Genomic DNA, 20,084 nt, shown 5'->3' with positions numbered 1-20,084 from the left:
TTGATCAGACTCAGTAGTAGAGCAGTAATGAGTGTTTCCTCTCCTGCCCCAGGTCCCACTGTCTACAAAGCCTTTAACCAGTAGCACAGGCAGGGTTCTGGGGCCTCAACACTGGGGTCTCTCCCTCTCCACCACAGACTGTCTATCTCCCTGTGAGCCCTCACAGACAAAGCCCTCATTACAGACCAACCTCCAGAGCCCCCACATACACATAGCATCTCACACACCATTGCCCAGAGCAGAGAAATACCAAGTGAGAAAAGTTCCAGCAGGGAAAAAACCACGTGAGAAACGTTTCAGCAGAGAAAGAGTTTAAGTCCATTTGAACTTTGAATCTGTTCTGTCCTGCTGAGGTCTCAAGATTGTCTAAGCGTCTATTGTTATGCTTGAACTTCATAACAGAAATTAGTTTATGTTAGATTCAGTATACCGACAGATACTGTATGGATGGATTTGTGCATTGTCTTCAAACACATGACTGTATTTGCATTTGAGGGTGTCTAAATATAGGAAGGGAAATGGGTAATCACAACAAAGTCGTTAAATTAGTCTTAGTACTCAACCGGTGACTGCTTTCAAGCTGCAAACAAGACTGTGCACAGTATGTGTATAGATGTAGGTCTGCCTGCTCTCTTCCTCAATTCTCTTAAAGAGTTGTTCCCTTCAAAGTCATTGTCTTGTTCTGTAAATATGTCTTTCTCTGTGAAAGGAGGCAGCGCTATTGGCTTTTTACATGGTATGTTTGGGTCAGTTGCCTCAGTCTATTGTTTTATGTGACAAGCTCTCAAGATGCAGTCAGTGCATTGAAATCCTAGGGCTCCCCAGTCCTGTTCTTGTTCAAAGACTTAGAGATAGGTACATGATTGTCCTTAGATTGATCAAATATTTTGGTTTTCGTATTAAAACGTGATTTTCTTAGAGATCTACCACAAACAAGAGGTGTTGCTCTGCCATTGTCAATATAGAACAATCTAGATGGACACAGTTAGACACATAGGACATTGTACGGTGATCAAGATGCACAATCAAATATCGAGAGAAAAAGCAGTAAACAAGTTACACAGCAGTAAAAACCTGGCCTATGACTTTAAGAGTGCTTACATTGATTCTCTCAGTTCCATCCCTCAGCTCTATAAACAAGTGGTAGGGCTTCCACTGGACTGAAACAATCTCAGAATTAGAAATGGTAACACTGGATGTCTCTGATTCCCTGATAGCAACTAACAGTTAGTGTCACAAGGCTGGAGCAGTTTAAGAAAAGCCTCATCTGCCAGCTGTTTTCCTTGATACTTTAGGGATAATGAGAAAATCTCTATTTTGTGAGCCGAGCAGCTCATTTTTCATTGCTGTTGCTCGGGGGTTAAATGGGTTCAATAAGACAAGCTGAGACTCTGATTGCAAACAAATGCTGGAGATTTCCAACTGTAGTCAATTTGGAGTACTTTACTTATCTCTTGGTCCGTGATGAACCCCTATATCAACAACTATTTGTCAATTAGTGAACATGGGTCGTGTTCAGGACTGCACAATGTTTTGCAACAGTATTTTTAATTTTTTATTATTGGTCAAATTCAGATTCAAATGACATGGTATCTCACCGTTTAAAACATTTCAGACACAACCCATGTCTGTCTTTGTCTTGGTGTCATGGAAAGGAAAACTCATGTGAAGAAAAAAACTATTCCCTTTGTCTGTCCTTCAGGGCAGCTGAGATCCTTTACTCCCTGACCCTGGCTAATATTCAGAGGTTTGGGAAGCTGAATGATTTCCCAGCTGTGGAAAACAACAGACTGCTCACTGAAGCTAGGAGGAACCTGGGCCTGTTCCAGCATCATGACGCCATCACAGGCACCGGCAAGGACATGGTAGTGATCGACTACGGTACCAGGTGTCACTCTGGTTTATGACTTGTTTTATTTGTTTTCATCGTCTTATTTGATTGGGAGAGATGCAGTGTCGACATGGACACACTGATTAATCATGAGTTAAAGGGATTGCACTGACATGGTTTAGTGATTATACTGTATTCAGCGTTGGGACGTAGACATTGGTTGAATGAAAGTGAAACACTATTTGACTCGGAGCTTTGACTGCTTTCCTCTGGGCATTTACTAAAAACAATTCTCTCTTCTCAGGTTGTTTCATTCCATTTTGAATTTGAACCAAGTGATTGTCAACTCCGCACACTGGCTGCTGTTAAAGGACAAAAGTGCATACAGTCACAATCCGTCAAAAGCCTTTCTTCAAATGGTGAGTAAAAATAGCATTGGTGTTTTAATTTCGGTGTTGAAACAAGGGTGTTGGTTGTGCATAGCAACATTTTCAGAATAGTAGAGTGATTTTCAAAGGGTGACGGTTGATGCTGGTGGTACAGGGAGTGAAGTGCATGTAGTAGCTACCTTTTGAAGTGTTTATTTACCATACTCTACCTTCGACAAAAACCCTCAAGCAGGCACAACATCAGGATTTTAATATGCAAATTGCCCCGGCAGGAAGTCAACATCAATTTTCAGAGAAATGTAACCTCTTCCACTTCGTTGTTTTGCTACAGCAGCTGAAAATATGCTTGATATGAATCTCACTCACCCCAACCTAATGAAATTTCTATTGGGAAGTGAATGAGCCTTAGACGCTTAAATAGCTTCTCAATTCCCAAAAGCGGCAGCCAATACCACAAAAACAAAATTAAATACATTTTTCAAATGTGTCTCAAAGAATTGAAAATAGTGTGTGTAATGTGTGTTGGTGTAGCTACACCAGATGTGTTATTTTGCAAATCAACTCAATCTCATGCAAATTTCTCTCAGGATGACATCCAGCCTTCTCAAGATGCCCTGCCTCAAAAAACCCTTCTGAAAATCAGCTCACAGCCTAGGTATGTCGCTGTAAAAATATTACTCCCTTTTCCCTCACAACATTCTGGCTGATATTATGACCCCTTATGACCCCACATTCCAAATATGTCTTAGAAAAGTATAGGAAGTTATAGTCTGGTCAGGTTGAACAGTTTTGTCTGGATATGTGTCTGTACTTTCAGACTTATCAGATCAAAACATTAGCAGCTTGTACCAACAGATCGTTTCCCCTCAGGTCTGTGGTCGTCTACAACCCCACGGAGCAGGACCGCACGTCAGTGGTGACCGTGTACGTGAACACGCCCCACGTGTGTGTGATCACAGACCACGGTCAGCCCGTCCCCGCTCAGGTTAGCGCGGTCTGGGACGACTCCACCACAGCTTCCACAGAGGCCTTCCAGGTATGAGTGTCTGTTACATTGTTTTGTTATCAATTATTTTTGTATATCCTTTATTTATCCAGGTTAATTCCCTGCATCAATTGTTTTTTATTAAGCTTCAAATTCAGATACATTCATGAATGATAATACGGGTATCAGGTAGTATCAGGCAGTATCAGGTAATGTCAGGCAGTATCAGGGAATGTCAGGCAGGCAGTATCAGGTAATATCAGGCAGTATCAGGTAATATCAGGCAGTATCAGGTAATGTCAGGCAGTATCAGGTAATGTCAGGCAGTATCAGGTAATGTCAGGCAGTATCAGGTAATGTCAGGCAGTATCAGGTAATATCAGGCAGTATCAGGGAATGTCAGGCAGGCAGTATCAGGTAATGTCAGGCAGTATCAGGTAATGTCAGGCAGTATCAGGTAATGTCAGGCAGTATCAGGGAATGTCAGGCAGGCAGTATCAGGTAATGTCAGGCAGTATCAGGTAATGTCAGGCAGTATCAGGTAATGTCAGGCAGTATCAGGTAATATCAGGCAGTATCAGGGAATGTCAGGCAGGCAGTATCAGGTAATGTCAGGCAGTATCAGGTAATGTCAGGCAGTATCAGGTAATGTCAGGCAGTATCAGGTAATGTCAGGCAGTATCAGGTAATGTCAGGCAGTATCAGGTAATATCAGGCAGTATCAGGTAATGTCAGGCAGTATCAGGTAATGTCAGGCAGTATCAGGTAATGTCAGGCAGTATCAGGGAATGTCAGGCAGTATCAGGGAATGTCAGGCAGGCAGTATCAAGTATTAACACGCAGTATCAGGTAGTATCAGGCAGTATCAGGTATTATCTGGCTGTATCTGGCAGTATCAGGTAGTAAGGCAGGCAGTATCAGGTTATATCAGGCAGTATCATGCAGTTTCAGGTAGTATCAAGCCGTATAAAGCAGTATCAGATAATATCAGGCAGTATCTGACAGTATCAGGTAATGTCAGGCAGGCAGTATCAGGTATTATCACCTAGTATCAGGTAGTATCAAGCAGTATCAGGTAATATCAGGCAGAATCAGGTAGTATCTTGCAGTATCTGGCAGTATCAGGTAGTAAGGCAGGCTGTATCAGGTATTATCACACAGTATCAGGTCATATCAGGCAGTGTCAGGCAGTATAAGGTAGTATCAGGCATTATAAGGTAGTATCAGGCAGTATCAGGTAGTATCAGTCAATATCAGGCAGTATCAGGTAGTATTAGGTAGTGTCAAGCAGTATCAGGTAATGTCAGGCAGGTAGTATCAGGTATTATCACGCAGTATTCAGGCAGTATCAGGTAGTAAGGCAGGTAGTATCAGGTATTATCACGCGGTATCAGGTATTATCACGCAGTATCAGGTATCATCACGCAGTATCAGGTATTATCACGCGTATCAGGTAGGCTTGTCACGATACCAACATTTACAAACAACATGATACCAGGCCAAGTATCACGATGCCGACTATCATTGGGATACCACGGTGGGAAAGAAATCTGTGACCTAGCATCCTGTTCACCCCTTCCTGGATGCCTGTCACGGAAATTCACAACTTCTACTCAATACAGCACATTGAGTTTAACTTACCTGTGATTTGAGTGCAGGAATGGAAGTGAACAGACACACACACACACATACACACACACACACACACACACACACACACACACACACACACACACACACACACACACACACACACACACACACACACACACACACACACACACACACACACACACATACACACACCACTCTCTCTCTCTCTCCCACAAATATACATGCACACACTGATCCCAACTTTTAAACGTTAAGCACCAAACAGTATTTAAGGAGCACCAGAAATAAATAGATTGATGATGTAGTTTAGTTTTACATTAGATGAGTAGCAGACCCTTTTCCTTTCTTCCTGTGCCTATGAAATTTGCCTAGACCTACTGTCAATTTACCAGATTGTTAGCTGAACAACGTTGTTTGTTATCAAACCAATAATTAGCGACCTGGGATTAGTTTGAAACAGACTGCGACATGGTTTGTGAAATTATATCAAATGCGCGTGAATCCCAATAGAAAGAAAAAAGGCATCTCTGGTAATATGGTGCTTTGTGTGATGTATTGTTGTCTCTACCTTCATGCCCTTTGTGCTGTTGTCTGTGCCCAATAATGTATGTACCCTGTTTAGTGCTGCTACCATGTGTTGCTACCATGTTGTTGTCATGTTGTGTTGCTGCCATGATGTGTTGTCATGTGTTGCTGCCATGCTATGTTGTTGTCTTAAGTCTCTCTTTATGTAGTGTTGTCTCTCTTGTCGTGATGTGTGTTTTGTCCTCGATTTTTATTTCATTTATATTTTTAATCCCAGCCCCCGTCACAGCAAGATGCCTTTTGGTTGGCCGTCGTTGTAAATAAGAATTTGTTCTTAAATGACTTGCCTAGTTAAAAAATAAATAAAATAAAAAACATGGTCATATTGTTTTAACTGTTTAGGCTAGAGACAAGCTGTTTTCTTTGCTGTAAAGCTGCAAGCATGCCTGACACTCAGAGGCTGCATGGCAGTGAACTTGCTAAGTCTACTCAGACTAGTCAGTGCTCTTGGTTGTAACAATGTAACATTGCTCACTTTGCACGCTGCTCCAATTTAACAAGTGTACAAATGTAAAAAGACTCATCAGGATCTGGGTTTGCATCCATGCTCGCTATCATGGCTAAATTATATATTTTTTAAACTGATGGAGGCATAGACGCGCATGAAGAGCAGATGGAGAGAAGCAGGTGAGTGAGAACTGGTAGGAGATGCAGAGAGAAGCAGGTGAGTGAGGACTGGTAGGAGATGCAGAGAGAAGCAGGTGAGTGAGGACTGGTAGGAGATGCAGAGAGAAGCAGGTGAGTGAGGACTGGTAGGAGATGCAGAGAGAAGAAGGTGAGTGAGGACTGGCAGGGGACGCGTAGAGAAGCAGGTGAGTGAGGGCTGGCAGGGGACGCAGAGAGAAGCAGGTGCGTGAGGGCTGGTAGGGGACGTCGAGAGAAGCAGGTGAGTGAGTGCTGGCAGGGGACGCAGAGAGAAGCAGGTGAGTGAGGCCTGGCAGGGGACGCAGAGAGAAGCAGGTGAGTGAGGGCTGGTAGGGGATGAGCCTGGATGATTACAGCTGACACACGTGATATGCGCATGAAAGTGAAGTGGATATGATTGGACCTGCGAATTCAAGAGACTAGTAGCTGATGCTTCAATTCAACTGAATTTATAATCCAAACCGACTTTTATAAATATTTTATAACAGGCGCCAGCAGGTTCTTTAGATCGGTAGGGCTGAAAAAGTTGGTAGTATCATATGAAACTGTACTACGGTATTCTAAAATGTTGGTATCATAAGTATCATGACGTTTTGGCACTGTGATATTAATGTGGTACCAGTATACTGTTCAACATTAGTATCAGGTAGTATTGGGCAGACAGAATCAGGTAGTATCAGACAGTATCAGGAAGGTAGTGTCAGGCAGTATCAGACAGTATCAGGTAGTATCAGGTAGTATCAGGTAGTATCAGTCCGTATCAGGTAGTATCAGTCAGTATCAGGTAGTATCAGACAGTATCAAGTAGTATCAGGTAGTATCAGGTAGTATCAGGTAGTATCAGGTAGTATCAGTCCGTATCAGGTAGTATCAGTCAGTATCAGGTAGTATCAGACAGTATCAAGTAGTATCAGGTAGTATCAGGTAGTATCAGGTAGTATCAGTCCGTATCAGGTAGTATCAGTCAGTATCAGGTAGTATCAGTCAGTATCGGGCAGTATCAGGTAGTATCAGGTAGTATCAGACAGTATTAGTCAGTATCGGGCAATATCAGGTAGTATCAGGCAGTATCAGTCAGTATCAGGTAGTGTCAGGCAGTGTCAGGTAGTATCAGTCAGTATCAGGCAGTATCAGACAGTGTCAGGCAGTATCAGTCAGTATCAGGCAGTATCGGGTAGTATCAGGTAGTATCAGGCAGTATCAGGTAGTATCAGGCAGTATCAGGCAGTATCAGGTAGTATCAGGCAGTATCAGTCAGTATCAGGTAGTGTCAGGCAGTGTCAGGTAGTATCAGTCAGTATCAGGCAGTATCAGACAGTGTCAGGCAGTATCAGTCAGTATCAGGCAGTATCGGGTAGTATCAGGTAGTATCAGGCAGTATCAGGTAGTATCAGACAGTATCAGTCAGTATCAGGTAGTATCAGGTAGTATCAGGCAGTATCAGGTAGTATCAGACAGTATCAGTCAGTATCAGGTAGTGTCAGGCAGTGTCAGGTAGTATCAGTCAGTATCAGGTAGTGTCAGGCAGTATCAGGTAGTATCAGACAGTATCAGGTAGTATCAGGTAGTATCAGTCCGTATCAGGTAGTATCAGTCAGTATCAGGTAGTATCAGACAGTATCAAGTAGTATCAGGTAGTATCAGGTAGTATCAGGTAGTATCAGGTAGTATCAGACAGTATCAGACAGTATCAGGTAGTATCAGGTAGTATCAGACAGTATCAAGTAGTATCAGGTAGTATCAGGTAGTATCAGGTAGTATCAGACAGTATCAGTCAGTATCAGGTAGTATCAGGTAGTATCAGACAGTATCAGTCAGTATCAGGTAGTATCAGGTAGTATCAGTCCGTATCAGGTAGTATCAGTCAGTATCAGGTAGTATCAGACAGTATCAAGTAGTATCAGGTAGTATCAGGTAGTATCAGGTAGTATCAGGTAGTATCAGTCCGTATCAGGTAGTATCAGTCAGTATCAGGTAGTATCAGTCAGTATCAGGTAGTATCAGTCAGTATCAGGTAGTATCAGTCAGTATCGGGCAGTATCAGGTAGTATCAGGTAGTATCAGGTAGTATCAGACAGTATCAGGCAGTATCAGACAGTGTCAGGCAGTATCAGTCAGTGTCAGGCAGTATCAGTCAGTATCAGGCAGTATCAGACAGTGTCAGGCAGTATCAGTCAGTATCAGGTAGTATCAGGCAGTATCAGTCAGTATCAGGTAGTGTCAGGCAGTGTCCGGTAGTATCAGGCAGTATCAGACAGTATCAGGCAGTATCAGACAGTGTCAGTATCAGTCAGTATCAGTATCAGGGTAGTATCAGGTAGTATCAGGCAGTATCAGGTAGTATCAGACAGTATCAGTCAGTATCAGGTAGTATCAGGTAGTATCAGGCAGTATCAGGTAGTATCAGACAGTATCAGTCAGTATCAGGTAGTATCAGGTAGTATCAGACAGTATCAGTCAGTATCAGGTAGTATCAGGTAGTATCAGGCAGTATCAGGTAGTATCAGTCAGTATCAGGTAGTGTCAGGCAGTATCAGGTAGTATCAGTCAGTATCAGGTAGTATCAGTCAGTATCAGGTAGTATCAGTCAGTATCAGGTAGTATCAGGTAGTATCAGACAGTATCAGTCAGTATCAGGTAGTATCAGGTAGTATCAGGTAGTATCAGACAGTATCAGGTAGTATCAGGTAGTATCAGTCCGTATCAGGTAGTATCAGTCAGTATCAGGTAGTATCAGACAGTATCAAGTAGTATCAGGTAGTATCAGGTAGTATCAGGTAGTATCAGGTAGTATCAGACAGTATCAGACAGTATCAGGTAGTATCAGGTAGTATCAGTCAGTATCAGGTAGTATCAGGTAGTATCAGTCAGTATCAGGTAGTATCAGGCAGTATCAGGTAGTATCAGACAGTATCAGTCAGTATCAGGTAGTATCAGGTAGTATCAGACAGTATCAGTCAGTATCAGGTAGTATCAGGTAGTATCAGTCCGTATCAGGTAGTATCAGTCAGTATCAGGTAGTATCAGACAGTATCAGTCAGTATCAGGTAGTATCAGGTAGTATCAGGGCAGTATCAGGTAGTATCAGTCAGTATCAGGTAGTATCAGTCAGTATCAGGTCAGTATCAGTCAGTATCAGTCAGTATCAGGTAGTATCAGGTAGTATCAGGTAGTATCAGTCAGTATCAGGTAGTATCAGGTAGTATCAGTCAGTATCAGGTAGTATCAGTCAGTATCAGTCAGTATCAGGCAGTATCAGGTAGTATCAGGTAGTATCAGTCAGTATCAGGCAGTATCAGGTAGTATCAGGTAGTATCAGGCAGTATCAGTCAGTATCAGGCAGTATCAGGTAGTATCAGGCAGTATCAGTCAGTATCAGGTAGTGTCAGGCAGTGTCAGGTAGTATCAGGCAGTATCAGGCAGTATCAGGTAGTATCAGGCAGTATCAGTCAGTATCAGTCAGTATCAGTCAGTATCGGGCAGTATCAGGTAGTATCAGGCAGGTAGTGTCAGGCAGTATCAGGAAGGTAGTATCAGGTAGTGTCAGGGAGTATCAGGCAGGTAGTATCAAGTAGTATCAGGTAGTGTCAGGCAGTATCAGTCAGTATCAGTCAGTATCAGGCAGTATCAGGTAGTATCAGGCAGTATCAGGTAGTATCAGGCAGGTAGTGTCAGGGAGTATCAGGCAGGTAGTGTCAGGCAGTATCAGGAAGGTAGTATCAGCTAGTATCAGGTAGTATCAGGCAGGTAGTGTCAGGGAGTATCAGGCAGGTAGTATCAAGTAGAGTCAGGGAGTATCAGGCAGGTAGTGTCTGGCAGTATCAGACAAGTCTGTGTATGGATGCAGAAACCCAAAGCTGTGGTCTTTTTAGTTTGGACTAGAGATTGATCACCAATGTATTACCATTTTGTGGTGAAACAGAGACGTTTTCTGTTTATGCTTTCTTTTCACGTTATCTCATGTATTGGTGTTTTCTCCCCCGGGCAGTTGTCCTTCGTAGCTCAGGTACCAGCGCTGGGTCTTGGGCTGTACCAGTTGAGTACGGCTGTGAGCGGCGGGGCGGAGACGGCAGAGTATGTTTTCCTTAGGCAAGGCGGCAAACTATCCGTCAACATGAAGCACTTCACCGTCAACATCCCCCAGGACGCCTCCACCCCCCTCAGCATCCACAACCCCCACATCCAGATCTGGAGCTCCCCCACCACCGGCCTGATGGAGGTAAGCCGTGCACAGCACAGCACAGCATAGCAAAGCTTAGCACAGCTTAACACAGCACAGCACAGCACAGCATAGCACAGCAAAGCTTAGCACAGCTTAACACAGCACAGCATAGCAAAGCTTAGCACAGCACAGCACAGCACAGCACAGCTTAACACAGCTTAGCAAAGCTTAACACAGCTTAGCACAGCACAGCACAGCACAGCTTAACACAGCACAGCACAGCACAGCATAGCAAAGCTTAGCACAGCTTAGCACAGCACAGCATAGCACAGCAAAGCTTAGCACAGCTTAGCACAGCACAGCACAGCACAGCAAAGCTTAGCACAGCTTAGCACAGCACAGCACAGCACAGCAAAGCTTAGCACAGCTTAGCACAGCACAACATAGCAAACAGGGCCTAAAATGAACACCCAACACCTGCCAAATCCGGCTAGATTTTGGCATCGGTGGGTAAGACGTCCATTTCACCAGCCATGTTGGCGAGTGGCCAGGGCTCCACAGTGCAAGCATTTCACCAGCCATGTTGGCGAGTGGCCAGGGCTGCACAGTGCAAGCATTTCACCAGCCATGTTGGCGAGTGGCCAGGGCTCCACAGTGCAAGCATTTCACCAGCCATGTTGGCGAGTGGCCAGGGCTCCACAGTGCAAGCATTTCACCAGCCATGTTGGCGAGTGGCCAGGGCTCCACAGTGCAAGCATTTCACCAGCCATGTTGGCGGGGGCGCCAGGGCTCACCAGCCATGTTGGCGAGTGGCCAGGGCTCCACAGTGCAAGCATTTCACCAGCCATGTTGGCGAGTGGCCAGGGCTCCACAGTGCAAGCATTTCACCAGCCATGTTGGCGAGTGGCCAGGGCTCCACATTGCAAGCATTTCACCAGCCATGTTGGCGAGTGGCCAGGGCTCCACAGAGCAAGCATTTCACCAGCCATGTTGGCGAGTGGCCAGGGCTCCACAGTGCAAGCATTTCACCAGCCATGTTGGCGAGTGGCCAGGGCTCCACAGTGCAAGCATTTCACTTGCATTTGTGAATATAATGATCACATTTATAGTAAAATAAATGCTGCAGTTGCTGTTTTCAAAGTATTTCTGCAGTTTTGTTTTATAGCTGCTAAATTAATCGCAAAAGGTCAAAGAACTACAAATCCGATAAAGTTTATCTTGTGCTGCAACACTGCCTGGCTGGGGGCTGTGCACACGTGAAGAGCTAAGTAAAAGATTTATTTTTAGAAGCGCTGCACACAGGCATACAAGTCTGTCTAATTTACGTGAAACTAAAGTTTACTGAAGTGAGACTTTGTCCTTGTATTTCTTGGCTATTTACATGGTCTTGTTCACAAGCTAGGTCGTTTTTTCGATGTTTGAGTTTCAACTGTTAGATAAAAGAAGACAACGCTTCTACTAGTCAAACTCAATCTCACAGAGACAAACATGACTGCAGACACGCTGCCGCGGTAACCTTGAAACGTTTTGTCTCATCTGTGATATTTTGGTTAAAAAACACAGGTCACAAAAAAAAATCTGAAATAATATACCACATTACTTCTTACTAGTAATACATTTCTTGTTTTAGAAACATTACAATGCATGCTCATATGATTTTTTGTGTGTTTTGTTGGTGTAATTTTAGCAGGGGAAAAATATTTTGGTTGGTAAAAAATCTGAGTGGCTTGTAGATTTTTAAAACTACCTACCACAGTGGTTGGTGGACCAAAAAATAAATTTTATGCCCTGATAGCAAAGCTTAGCACAGCATAGCACAGCACAGCAGAGCAGAGCACAGCATAGTTCAGATCACAGATGTTTTATTGTCACATACACCAGATAGGTGCAGTGAAATGTGCTGTTTTACAGGGTCAGCATTAGTAGTACGGTAAAGCATAGCACTGCACAACACAGCATGTCATACATAGTAAAGCATAGCACTACACAACACAGCATAGCATACATAGTAAAGCATAGCACTACACAACACAGCATAGCATACATAGTAAAGCATAGCACTACACAATACAGCATAGCATACATAGTAAAGCATAGCACTACACAACACAGCATAGCATACATAGTAAAGCATAGCACTACACAATACAGCATAGCATACATAGTAAAGCATAGCACCACACAGCAGGGCATTGAACCAGAGTCATAAAGCGTATAGTGACTGTGACCCATAGGGCATTGCACTGAAAGGTCGCATGGAATATATCACACTTCTAGACTGTCAATGGGGCTGACCGGGTTATCAAACCAGGGTTGTCTGTGTGACACAAGACTACATTATTCCTCTGAGCTAAAGCCTAGGCATTAGTTGCGGGATGTCATACGAGCCTTCCGGTCTCAGGCATGAGTACCCATCACATTGTTCATCAGCTCAGCTACAACAACACACGATACAGAAGGTGTCTTATTATTATAGCGGTAGTTCTGTTCGCTCTCATCATTGATGCCAAACTGTCAGTGTAATGGTGAGGTATAGTGGGGCAAAAAAGTATTTAGTCAGCCACCAATTGTGCATGTTCTCCCACTTAAAAAGATGAGAGAGGCCTGTAATTTTCATCATAGGTACACTTCAACTATGACAGACAAAATGTGGAAAAAAATCCAGAAAATCACGTTGTAGGATTTTTTATGAATTTATTTGCAAATTATGGTGGAAAATAAGTATTTGGTCACCTATAAACAAGCAAGATTTCTGGCTCTCACAGACCTGTAACTTCTTCTTTAAGAGGCTCCTCTGTCCTCCACTCGTTACATGTATTAATGGCACCTGTTATTGGTATAAAAGACACATGTCCACAACCTCAAACAGTCACACTCCAAACTCCACTATGGCCAAGACCAAAGAGCTGTCAAAGGACACCAGAAACAAAATTGTAGACCTGCACCAGGCTAGGAAGACTGAATCTGCAATAGGTAAGCAGCTTGGTTTGAAGAAATCAACTGTGGGAGCAATTATTAGGAAATGGAAGACATACAAGACCACTGACAAATCTCCCTCGATCTGGGGCTCCACGCAAGATCTCACCCCTTGGGGGTCAAAATTCATCACAAGAACGGTGAGCAAAAATCCCAGAACCACACGGGGGGACCTAGTGAATGACCTGCAGAGAGCTGGGACCAAGGTAACAAAGCCTACCATCAGTAACACACTACGCCGCCACGGACTCAAATCCTGCAGTGCCAGAAGTGTCCCCCTGCTTAAGCCAGTACATGTCCAGGCCCGTCTGAAGTTTGCTCGAGAGCATTTGGATGATCCAGAAGAAGATTGGGAGAATGTCATATGGTCAGATGAAACCAAAATATAACTTTTTGGTAAAAACTCAACTCGTCATGTTTGGAGGACAAAGAATTCTGTTGCATCCAAAGAACACCATACCTACTGTGAAGCATGGGGGTGGAAACATCATGCTTTGGGGCTGTTTTTCTGCAAAGGGACCAGGACGACTGATCCGTGTAAAGGAAGAATGAATGGGGCCATGTATCGTGAGATTTTGAGTGAAAACGTCCTTCCATCAGCAAGGGCATTGAAGATGAAACGTGGCTGGGTCTTTCAGCATGACAATGATCCCAACGAAGGAGTGGCTTCGTAAGAAGCATTTCAAGGTCCTGGAGTGGCCTAGCCAGTCTCCAGATCTCAACCCCATAGAAAATCTTTGGAGGGAATTGAAAGTCTGTGTTGCCCAGCAACAGCCCCAAAACATCACTGCTCTAGAGGAGATCTGCATGGAGGAATGGGACAAAATACCAGCAACAGTGTGTGAAAACCTTGTGAAGCCTTACAGAAAACATTTGACCTCTGTCATTGCCAACAAAGGGTTTATAACAAAGTATTGAGATAAACTTTTGTTATTGACCAAATACTTATTTTCCACCATAATTTGCAAATAACTTTATAAAAAAATCCTACAATGTGATTTTCTGGATTTTTTTCTAATTTTCTCTGTCATAGTTGAAGTGTGATGATGAAAATTTGCAGGCCTCTCTCATCTTTTCAAGTGGGAGAACTTGCACAATTGGTGGCTGACTAAATACTTTTTTGCCCCATTGTAAGTGTTAAATCCCGCTGTCTTCTGACTGACACCCTCAGAGATTGAAGCTGAAAGAGAACGGCTCAGAACACCAGATCAAGGTGGAGTTTGCGTGGTACGGCACAACCAGCAACCGAGATAAAAGCGGAGCCTACTTGTTCCTGCCCGACGGGGAAGCCAAGGTAATCTGACACCTTTATTAAACGTGATTGATGCTCCTTTGTCCACGTGCATCATTGTAGCTGTACTGAAACCCTATGAAGAATAAAGGCTTCAGCTCTTACAGTTGTTCTGCTCCCCCAGTTTCCCGCTCTCTCTTCGCGCCCTTATTTGTGCTCCCTTACCAGAATGCTCTCTGTAGGAGGTATTATTGGCAGAGGATGGATGGGACATGGTGTTAGGGGTGATTTGATTCCCATTGATTTTCTGTTCTCCTCCAGATGTACTCTCCCGCCCGGTCTCCAGTGATACGGGTAACCAAAGGATCTGTGTTCTCTGAAATCACCACTACCTTCGATCACGTGACACACACTCTACGCCTGTATAACGTTCAAGGTAAGGATGGAAATTGTGTGTGTGCGTGCATGCATCTACAATTGTAAACAGTGGTGGGAAAAGTGCCCAATTTTCATACTTGAGTAAAAGTAAAGATACCTTAATAGAAAATGACTCAAGTAAAAGTGAAAGTCACCCAGTAAAATACTACTTGAGTAAAAGTCTAAAATTATTTGTTTTTTTAATATACTTAAGTATTGTAGGTAAAAGTATAAATCATTTCAAATTACTTATATTAAGCAATCCAGACGACACTATTTTCTTGTTTTTAAAATGTATCGATAGTAGGGGGACATTCCAACACTCAGACATAATTTACAAACTAAGCATTTGTGTTTCGTGAGTCTGCCAGATCAGTGGTAGTTAGGATGTAGTTAGGATGACCACTGATGTTCTCTTGATAAGTGTGTGTGTGAATTGGACCATTTTCCTGTCCTGCTAAGCATTCATTCAAAATGTAACAAATACTTTTGGGTGTCAGGGGACATGTATGGAGTAAAAAGTACATTATTTTCTTTCTGAATGTGGTGAAGTAAAAGTTTTCAAAAATATATAAATAGTAAAGTACAGATACCCCCAAAAACTACTTAAGTAGTACTTTAAATGATTTTTACTTAATTAAGTACTTTACACCACTGATTGTAAAATCAACTGAAAAGCAGTACATACATGCATGGGACCTTGGATAGGTAGAGAGTAGCCTACATGTATCAGAGATAGAAAAACAGAACCTTAAGATAGCAAAAGATCCTGAAATGTTTCTCTGTGGGAGAAGATCCAAACCCTATTCATCTTTTCATCTGTCTGTAGATGAGCTACATGAAGATTCACTCAGAGAGAGAGAGAGGGGTTTAGTCAGTGCGATACCATTGAACGATTGCTTTCATGGAGAAAATGAGTGATGTTGGGTTGCGTGCTTGGTGAGAAAGAGGAAGCTGCTGTCATGCTACCCAGGAGACAGAGACCCTGAGGGTCCACATGTCATCTCACAGAAAAACAGTCCTTAATTGGACCCACCCATGCTGATTTGACTTAAGATAGAGAGAATGGTTTCATTGCCTATTTTGACCTGAGGTACAGCTACAGTATACAGCTTTTAGGAGATAAGATTGCGGGACTTATTACTAGAGTTACACCATTATGTTGGTTTCATATTACTGTATTTGATGGCTCCATGTTCAGACTCAATTTCCTTTACCACTTTGGCATTTACCCAAAGGCTATGTACTGTTTTTATTATAATTGTATGAAAAACTGCAGCAAATTTGTTCAACAGTTTTTTTTCTTCTGCCCGGTGGATTAATTCAATTGGGTATGTAAAATGATATCAAACAATGTAAGATGTATTCCCCAAAAACTATTTTGTGTACTAGGAGACCTTCTGTAATAAGATCATTAATACCGTCATTGTAAAGGAATTTGTTCCTAACTGACTTGCCTAGTTAAATCAAGTTTAAAAAATAAATACAAAATAAAAAAAATACCTCAAGCCAGGCCAAAGAAAAAGGAAGCTTTTGAATATGTCCCATAGCCATGAACAGGAACCCAGATGTTAAAATTTTTTTGTCACTATAATTTTGGTCGTAAATCCGACTATGTTTTACCACAGACCTTTCCTATAACGTTTCCTCCCTGAGAAATGTGTAGCAGCACCTCTGCCTGAGTAATACTGTAAGCACCACAGCATAGCGGGCGTTCAGTGTAGGCTCTATGATTGAGTTGTCGGTCTCCCTCTCCCTCTCTCTCTCTCTCTCTCTCTCTCTCTCTCTCTCTCTCTCTCTCTCTCTCTCTCTATCTCTCTAGGTGTGGAGGGCCAGGCAGTGGAGATCTGTAACTTGGTAGATATAAGGAGGGAGTTCAACCATGAAATTGCAATGAGGTTAGCATCAGATGTGGACAGCAAGGATCGATTCTTCACAGACCTCAACGGATTCCAGGTACTGTTACTGTATGACACAGATTTCTGTTTCTCTCTCTCTTTCACTCTCTCTCTTTCTCACTACCACTCTCTCTGTTCAGGCACTGCAGTGCCGTTCAATGTGAGAATGTTCATTTGTTTCGTACACACGGAAGGATAAGTGTAGAGGTTAATCGTTCACAGCTGTACAATTAATTTATTATTGTGTCATTTTAACGTTAAATGGCTCCTCAAGTGCTTTAGTATGTTTTTAAGTTATCTGAAAGAGGGCAGGAGATAAAACTGACAAAATCATTGAGTGAAGAATACACAGACCAAGAGCACACATACTGTACAAAGCCATACAAATGTAACAGTATAGAGCCCCGACCTGGGTGGGAACCAGGGATGCTCTGCACACAGACAACAGTCACCCTCGAAGCATCGTTACCCATTGCTCCACAAAAGTTGCGGCCCTTGAAGAGCAAGGGGAACCACTACTTCAAGGTCTCAGAGCAAGTGACGTCACCGATTGAAACGCCACTAGCGCGCACCACCACTAACTAGCTAGCAATTTCACATCGGCTACACAAAGAAACATAGAAAACAGAACCATGTACAGTATACTAGCTATAGCCCAGAGCTCTGCAGTATACCAGCTACTGTCACACATTCCAACCCAATAAAAACTGTGTTTCTTGCTACTGAACTGGCTTGTGCTTGGTCAATTATGACATGATTAGCAATTAACTATGATAGAAATGGCTATTTTGTAGCATTAGCTTGACATTGGAACTAGCTGAATGGGGAAATATTAGCTGTCCAAGTTCCCAGAAGGGACTTCATTGACGTCTTCCATTTTGTGTCATGACATAAAGTTTTGAATTGAAAACAAAAGCTGAAACGATTTGAATTTGTCCGTGGGAGAATCTTCAGACAGATCAGTATTTGAGCGCCTTTGCCAATTAGATACGCTGCCATAGAGGCAGTCCCCCACCTCCCCCCTCAATCTCTATTTGCATGTTTTTGGCAGTCTGACCTTGATTTCAGGGATTAAGAGGGATTTACTGCCATCAGAGATGAAACGCAACTCAATGCTTAACGCAAATTAAAAACAACAACATACTTGAACAGCTTCCCGCAGCCATTGTAGTCAAAACAACCTGGTCGGCTTAATTAAGATAAAGATCCCACTCAACACACCTGTTCTCTGGTGATTCAGTATGCTTGCGGCCAGGAGTTTTTCCCCTACAAGAAAAATTCTGGGTCCTCGTTAAAGTCTAGGGCTCTGAGTTTTTCCTGGTCAGGTCACATGGTCAGGAAGTACTCCTGATCCTATGTCATAGCACTCTTGTTTCTCAAGTACCCTTATTGCGCGTCGAGGCTCATTGCACTTCAGTCCATAGCGTCACTGTATAAAGCGTGGGTATTGTGTAACCATGCTAGGTATGTTGTCTGCAGATACAGCCCAGAAGAACCATGGCCAAGCTTCCCCTTCAAGCCAACTTCTATCCCATGACCAGCATGGCCTACATCCAGGACCCCGGTACCAGACTGACCCTGCTCACTGCACAGTCTCTGGGCTCCGCCAGCCTTGTGAGTGGTGAGTGCAAGCCGGTGGATCTGTTTTCTGTTGTCTATTGGAAGGGCATCAGTACTTCAATTCTCCGGGAAAGATGACATCCCTGCTCGATTCTAAGCTTGCCATCTGTATTCCAGTGGAGGCTGCTGAGGGGAGGACGGCTCATAATAATGGCTGGAAAGGAGCTAATGGAACGGCATCAAACAAATAGAATCCATGTTTGATGTATTTGATACCATTCCACTAATTCCACTCCAGCCATTAACACGAGCCAGTCCTCCCCAATTAAGTCGCCACCAACCTCCTGTGGTGTATACAGTACATAATGCCATCAGCTATTTCGGCACCAGGATGTGAAAAGAGGGGGAGATACAGTACGACTCGATTTAAAATTAGTAAAGTTTCTATCATGTTGTTTCTGGCCAAGCTTTAAAAGACATAACGTTCTGTACTTTGATGAATTTCTCCTATGTGACCAGAAGACAACGTGATATGAAAATATTTCTGAAGATAACTTTTTCTCTTTTCCCCTCCAGGCCAGTTGGAGGTGATTATGGATCGTCGGCTGAACCAGGATGATAACCGCGGGCTGGGCCAGGGTGTCCTGGACAACAAAGTTACCCCCAGCACTTTCCGCCTGCTCCTGGAGAAGAGGGCCAAGACCGATGGGGTACTTTCAACAGGAGTTTGAGATTGAGCTCTGTAGTTTGTAATTCTACTGTAGTTTACTGATGTTCACTGACTTTTGAAGGTCAATAATGGAGACTTGATTAACACTAGAAAAGCCTTGGCTCGCTTTTTTGGAGTATATGTATATAAATATATGCTATTGGAAAAAGTGTCATTTGATTGTGTTTATTAAGGTCTTAAGTAACATTATAATACAAAATAACAATTATTTAAAATAACATAATGGCATTTTCATTAGGTTATGTTACTTTCGGCTATATGGAAAAAATCCATCACGAAGAAATCCATTAGAATTTTGTTTTTGCAGGTCTTAAGAAACATTATATAAATAAGGAAATGTTTTTCAAAAAAACAGAATAACATATTTGAAGTTGTGTTACTAGTCTTTGCTTAGAAGGCTGAGCTATGCTGCTCATGTGGTAAACAAATGGAATAGCGGTTATTCTTGGAAAAAGTGATACTTTGAAATAGAGCTCAACTCTTGAATTTCGAGAGTTATTTGACAAAGGTAAGTGTTTTAGAAACTTCAGAATCCACTCTTTCTGATACTAAATATAAATCAAAACATCTTACTTGCGTGTGACTGTAGGATTTGAAAAAGATGACTTTTTGGCGCTCCGTTTCCCTGCCTCTGTGTCAATTCCATGCTGTGCCCATCTACAATTTGTCAATTGATAATATTGTCACCCATCAGACTCTTGTCAATTTAATCTTGTCTTTAGGCTAACTCTATTATTATATGTGTGAAATGAATTTAGAAATAGTTTTGGTGTAGTTTCGATGGGCCATCAGCTACACAGGCTTTCTAACGGGGAATGACGGCAGTGGGGAAAAATGACATGTTGACATGACATTTTGTTAGCGATATTAAGATTTTAACAATGACAGAGTGTTATATAGACTTATTTAGGAAAAGCCAAGGACGGGGGACATGACTTTAAAAATGGCAGAGTAAAAAAAAAAACATTACATTTGTTTTGCGTTCACATGACGCTCTCATCTTTTGTAGTGTTTAGACATTAGGGTTAAAACAAAACTTTTTCCCCAGAGTATTGTCCTAA

The 20,084-nt window shown here is 42.7% G+C and overlaps 1 protein-coding gene across 1 annotated transcript in view; it reads left to right on the top strand.

The window, feature by feature from the left end:
- The window catches only part of LOC135548195 (alpha-mannosidase 2-like), a 61,018-nt gene that overhangs the window by 35,676 nt on the left and 5,258 nt on the right, over positions 1-20,084 (top strand). The window contains exons 10-19 of the mRNA XM_064977537.1: positions 1,703-1,888; positions 2,136-2,250; positions 2,808-2,875; positions 3,091-3,256; positions 10,038-10,268; positions 14,359-14,481; positions 14,740-14,854; positions 16,658-16,791; positions 18,213-18,354; positions 18,870-19,003. Of these exons, the coding sequence (XP_064833609.1) occupies positions 1,703-1,888; positions 2,136-2,250; positions 2,808-2,875; positions 3,091-3,256; positions 10,038-10,268; positions 14,359-14,481; positions 14,740-14,854; positions 16,658-16,791; positions 18,213-18,354; positions 18,870-19,003 (1,414 nt within the window). The remainder of the gene's footprint in view (positions 1-1,702; positions 1,889-2,135; positions 2,251-2,807; positions 2,876-3,090; positions 3,257-10,037; positions 10,269-14,358; positions 14,482-14,739; positions 14,855-16,657; positions 16,792-18,212; positions 18,355-18,869; positions 19,004-20,084) is intronic.

This window comes from Oncorhynchus masou, chromosome 11 (genome assembly GCF_036934945.1).
Source record: "Oncorhynchus masou masou isolate Uvic2021 chromosome 11, UVic_Omas_1.1, whole genome shotgun sequence".
Classification (NCBI taxonomy): domain Eukaryota; kingdom Metazoa; phylum Chordata; class Actinopteri; order Salmoniformes; family Salmonidae; genus Oncorhynchus; species Oncorhynchus masou.
This window is presented reverse-complemented; position numbering and strand designations above follow the sequence as displayed.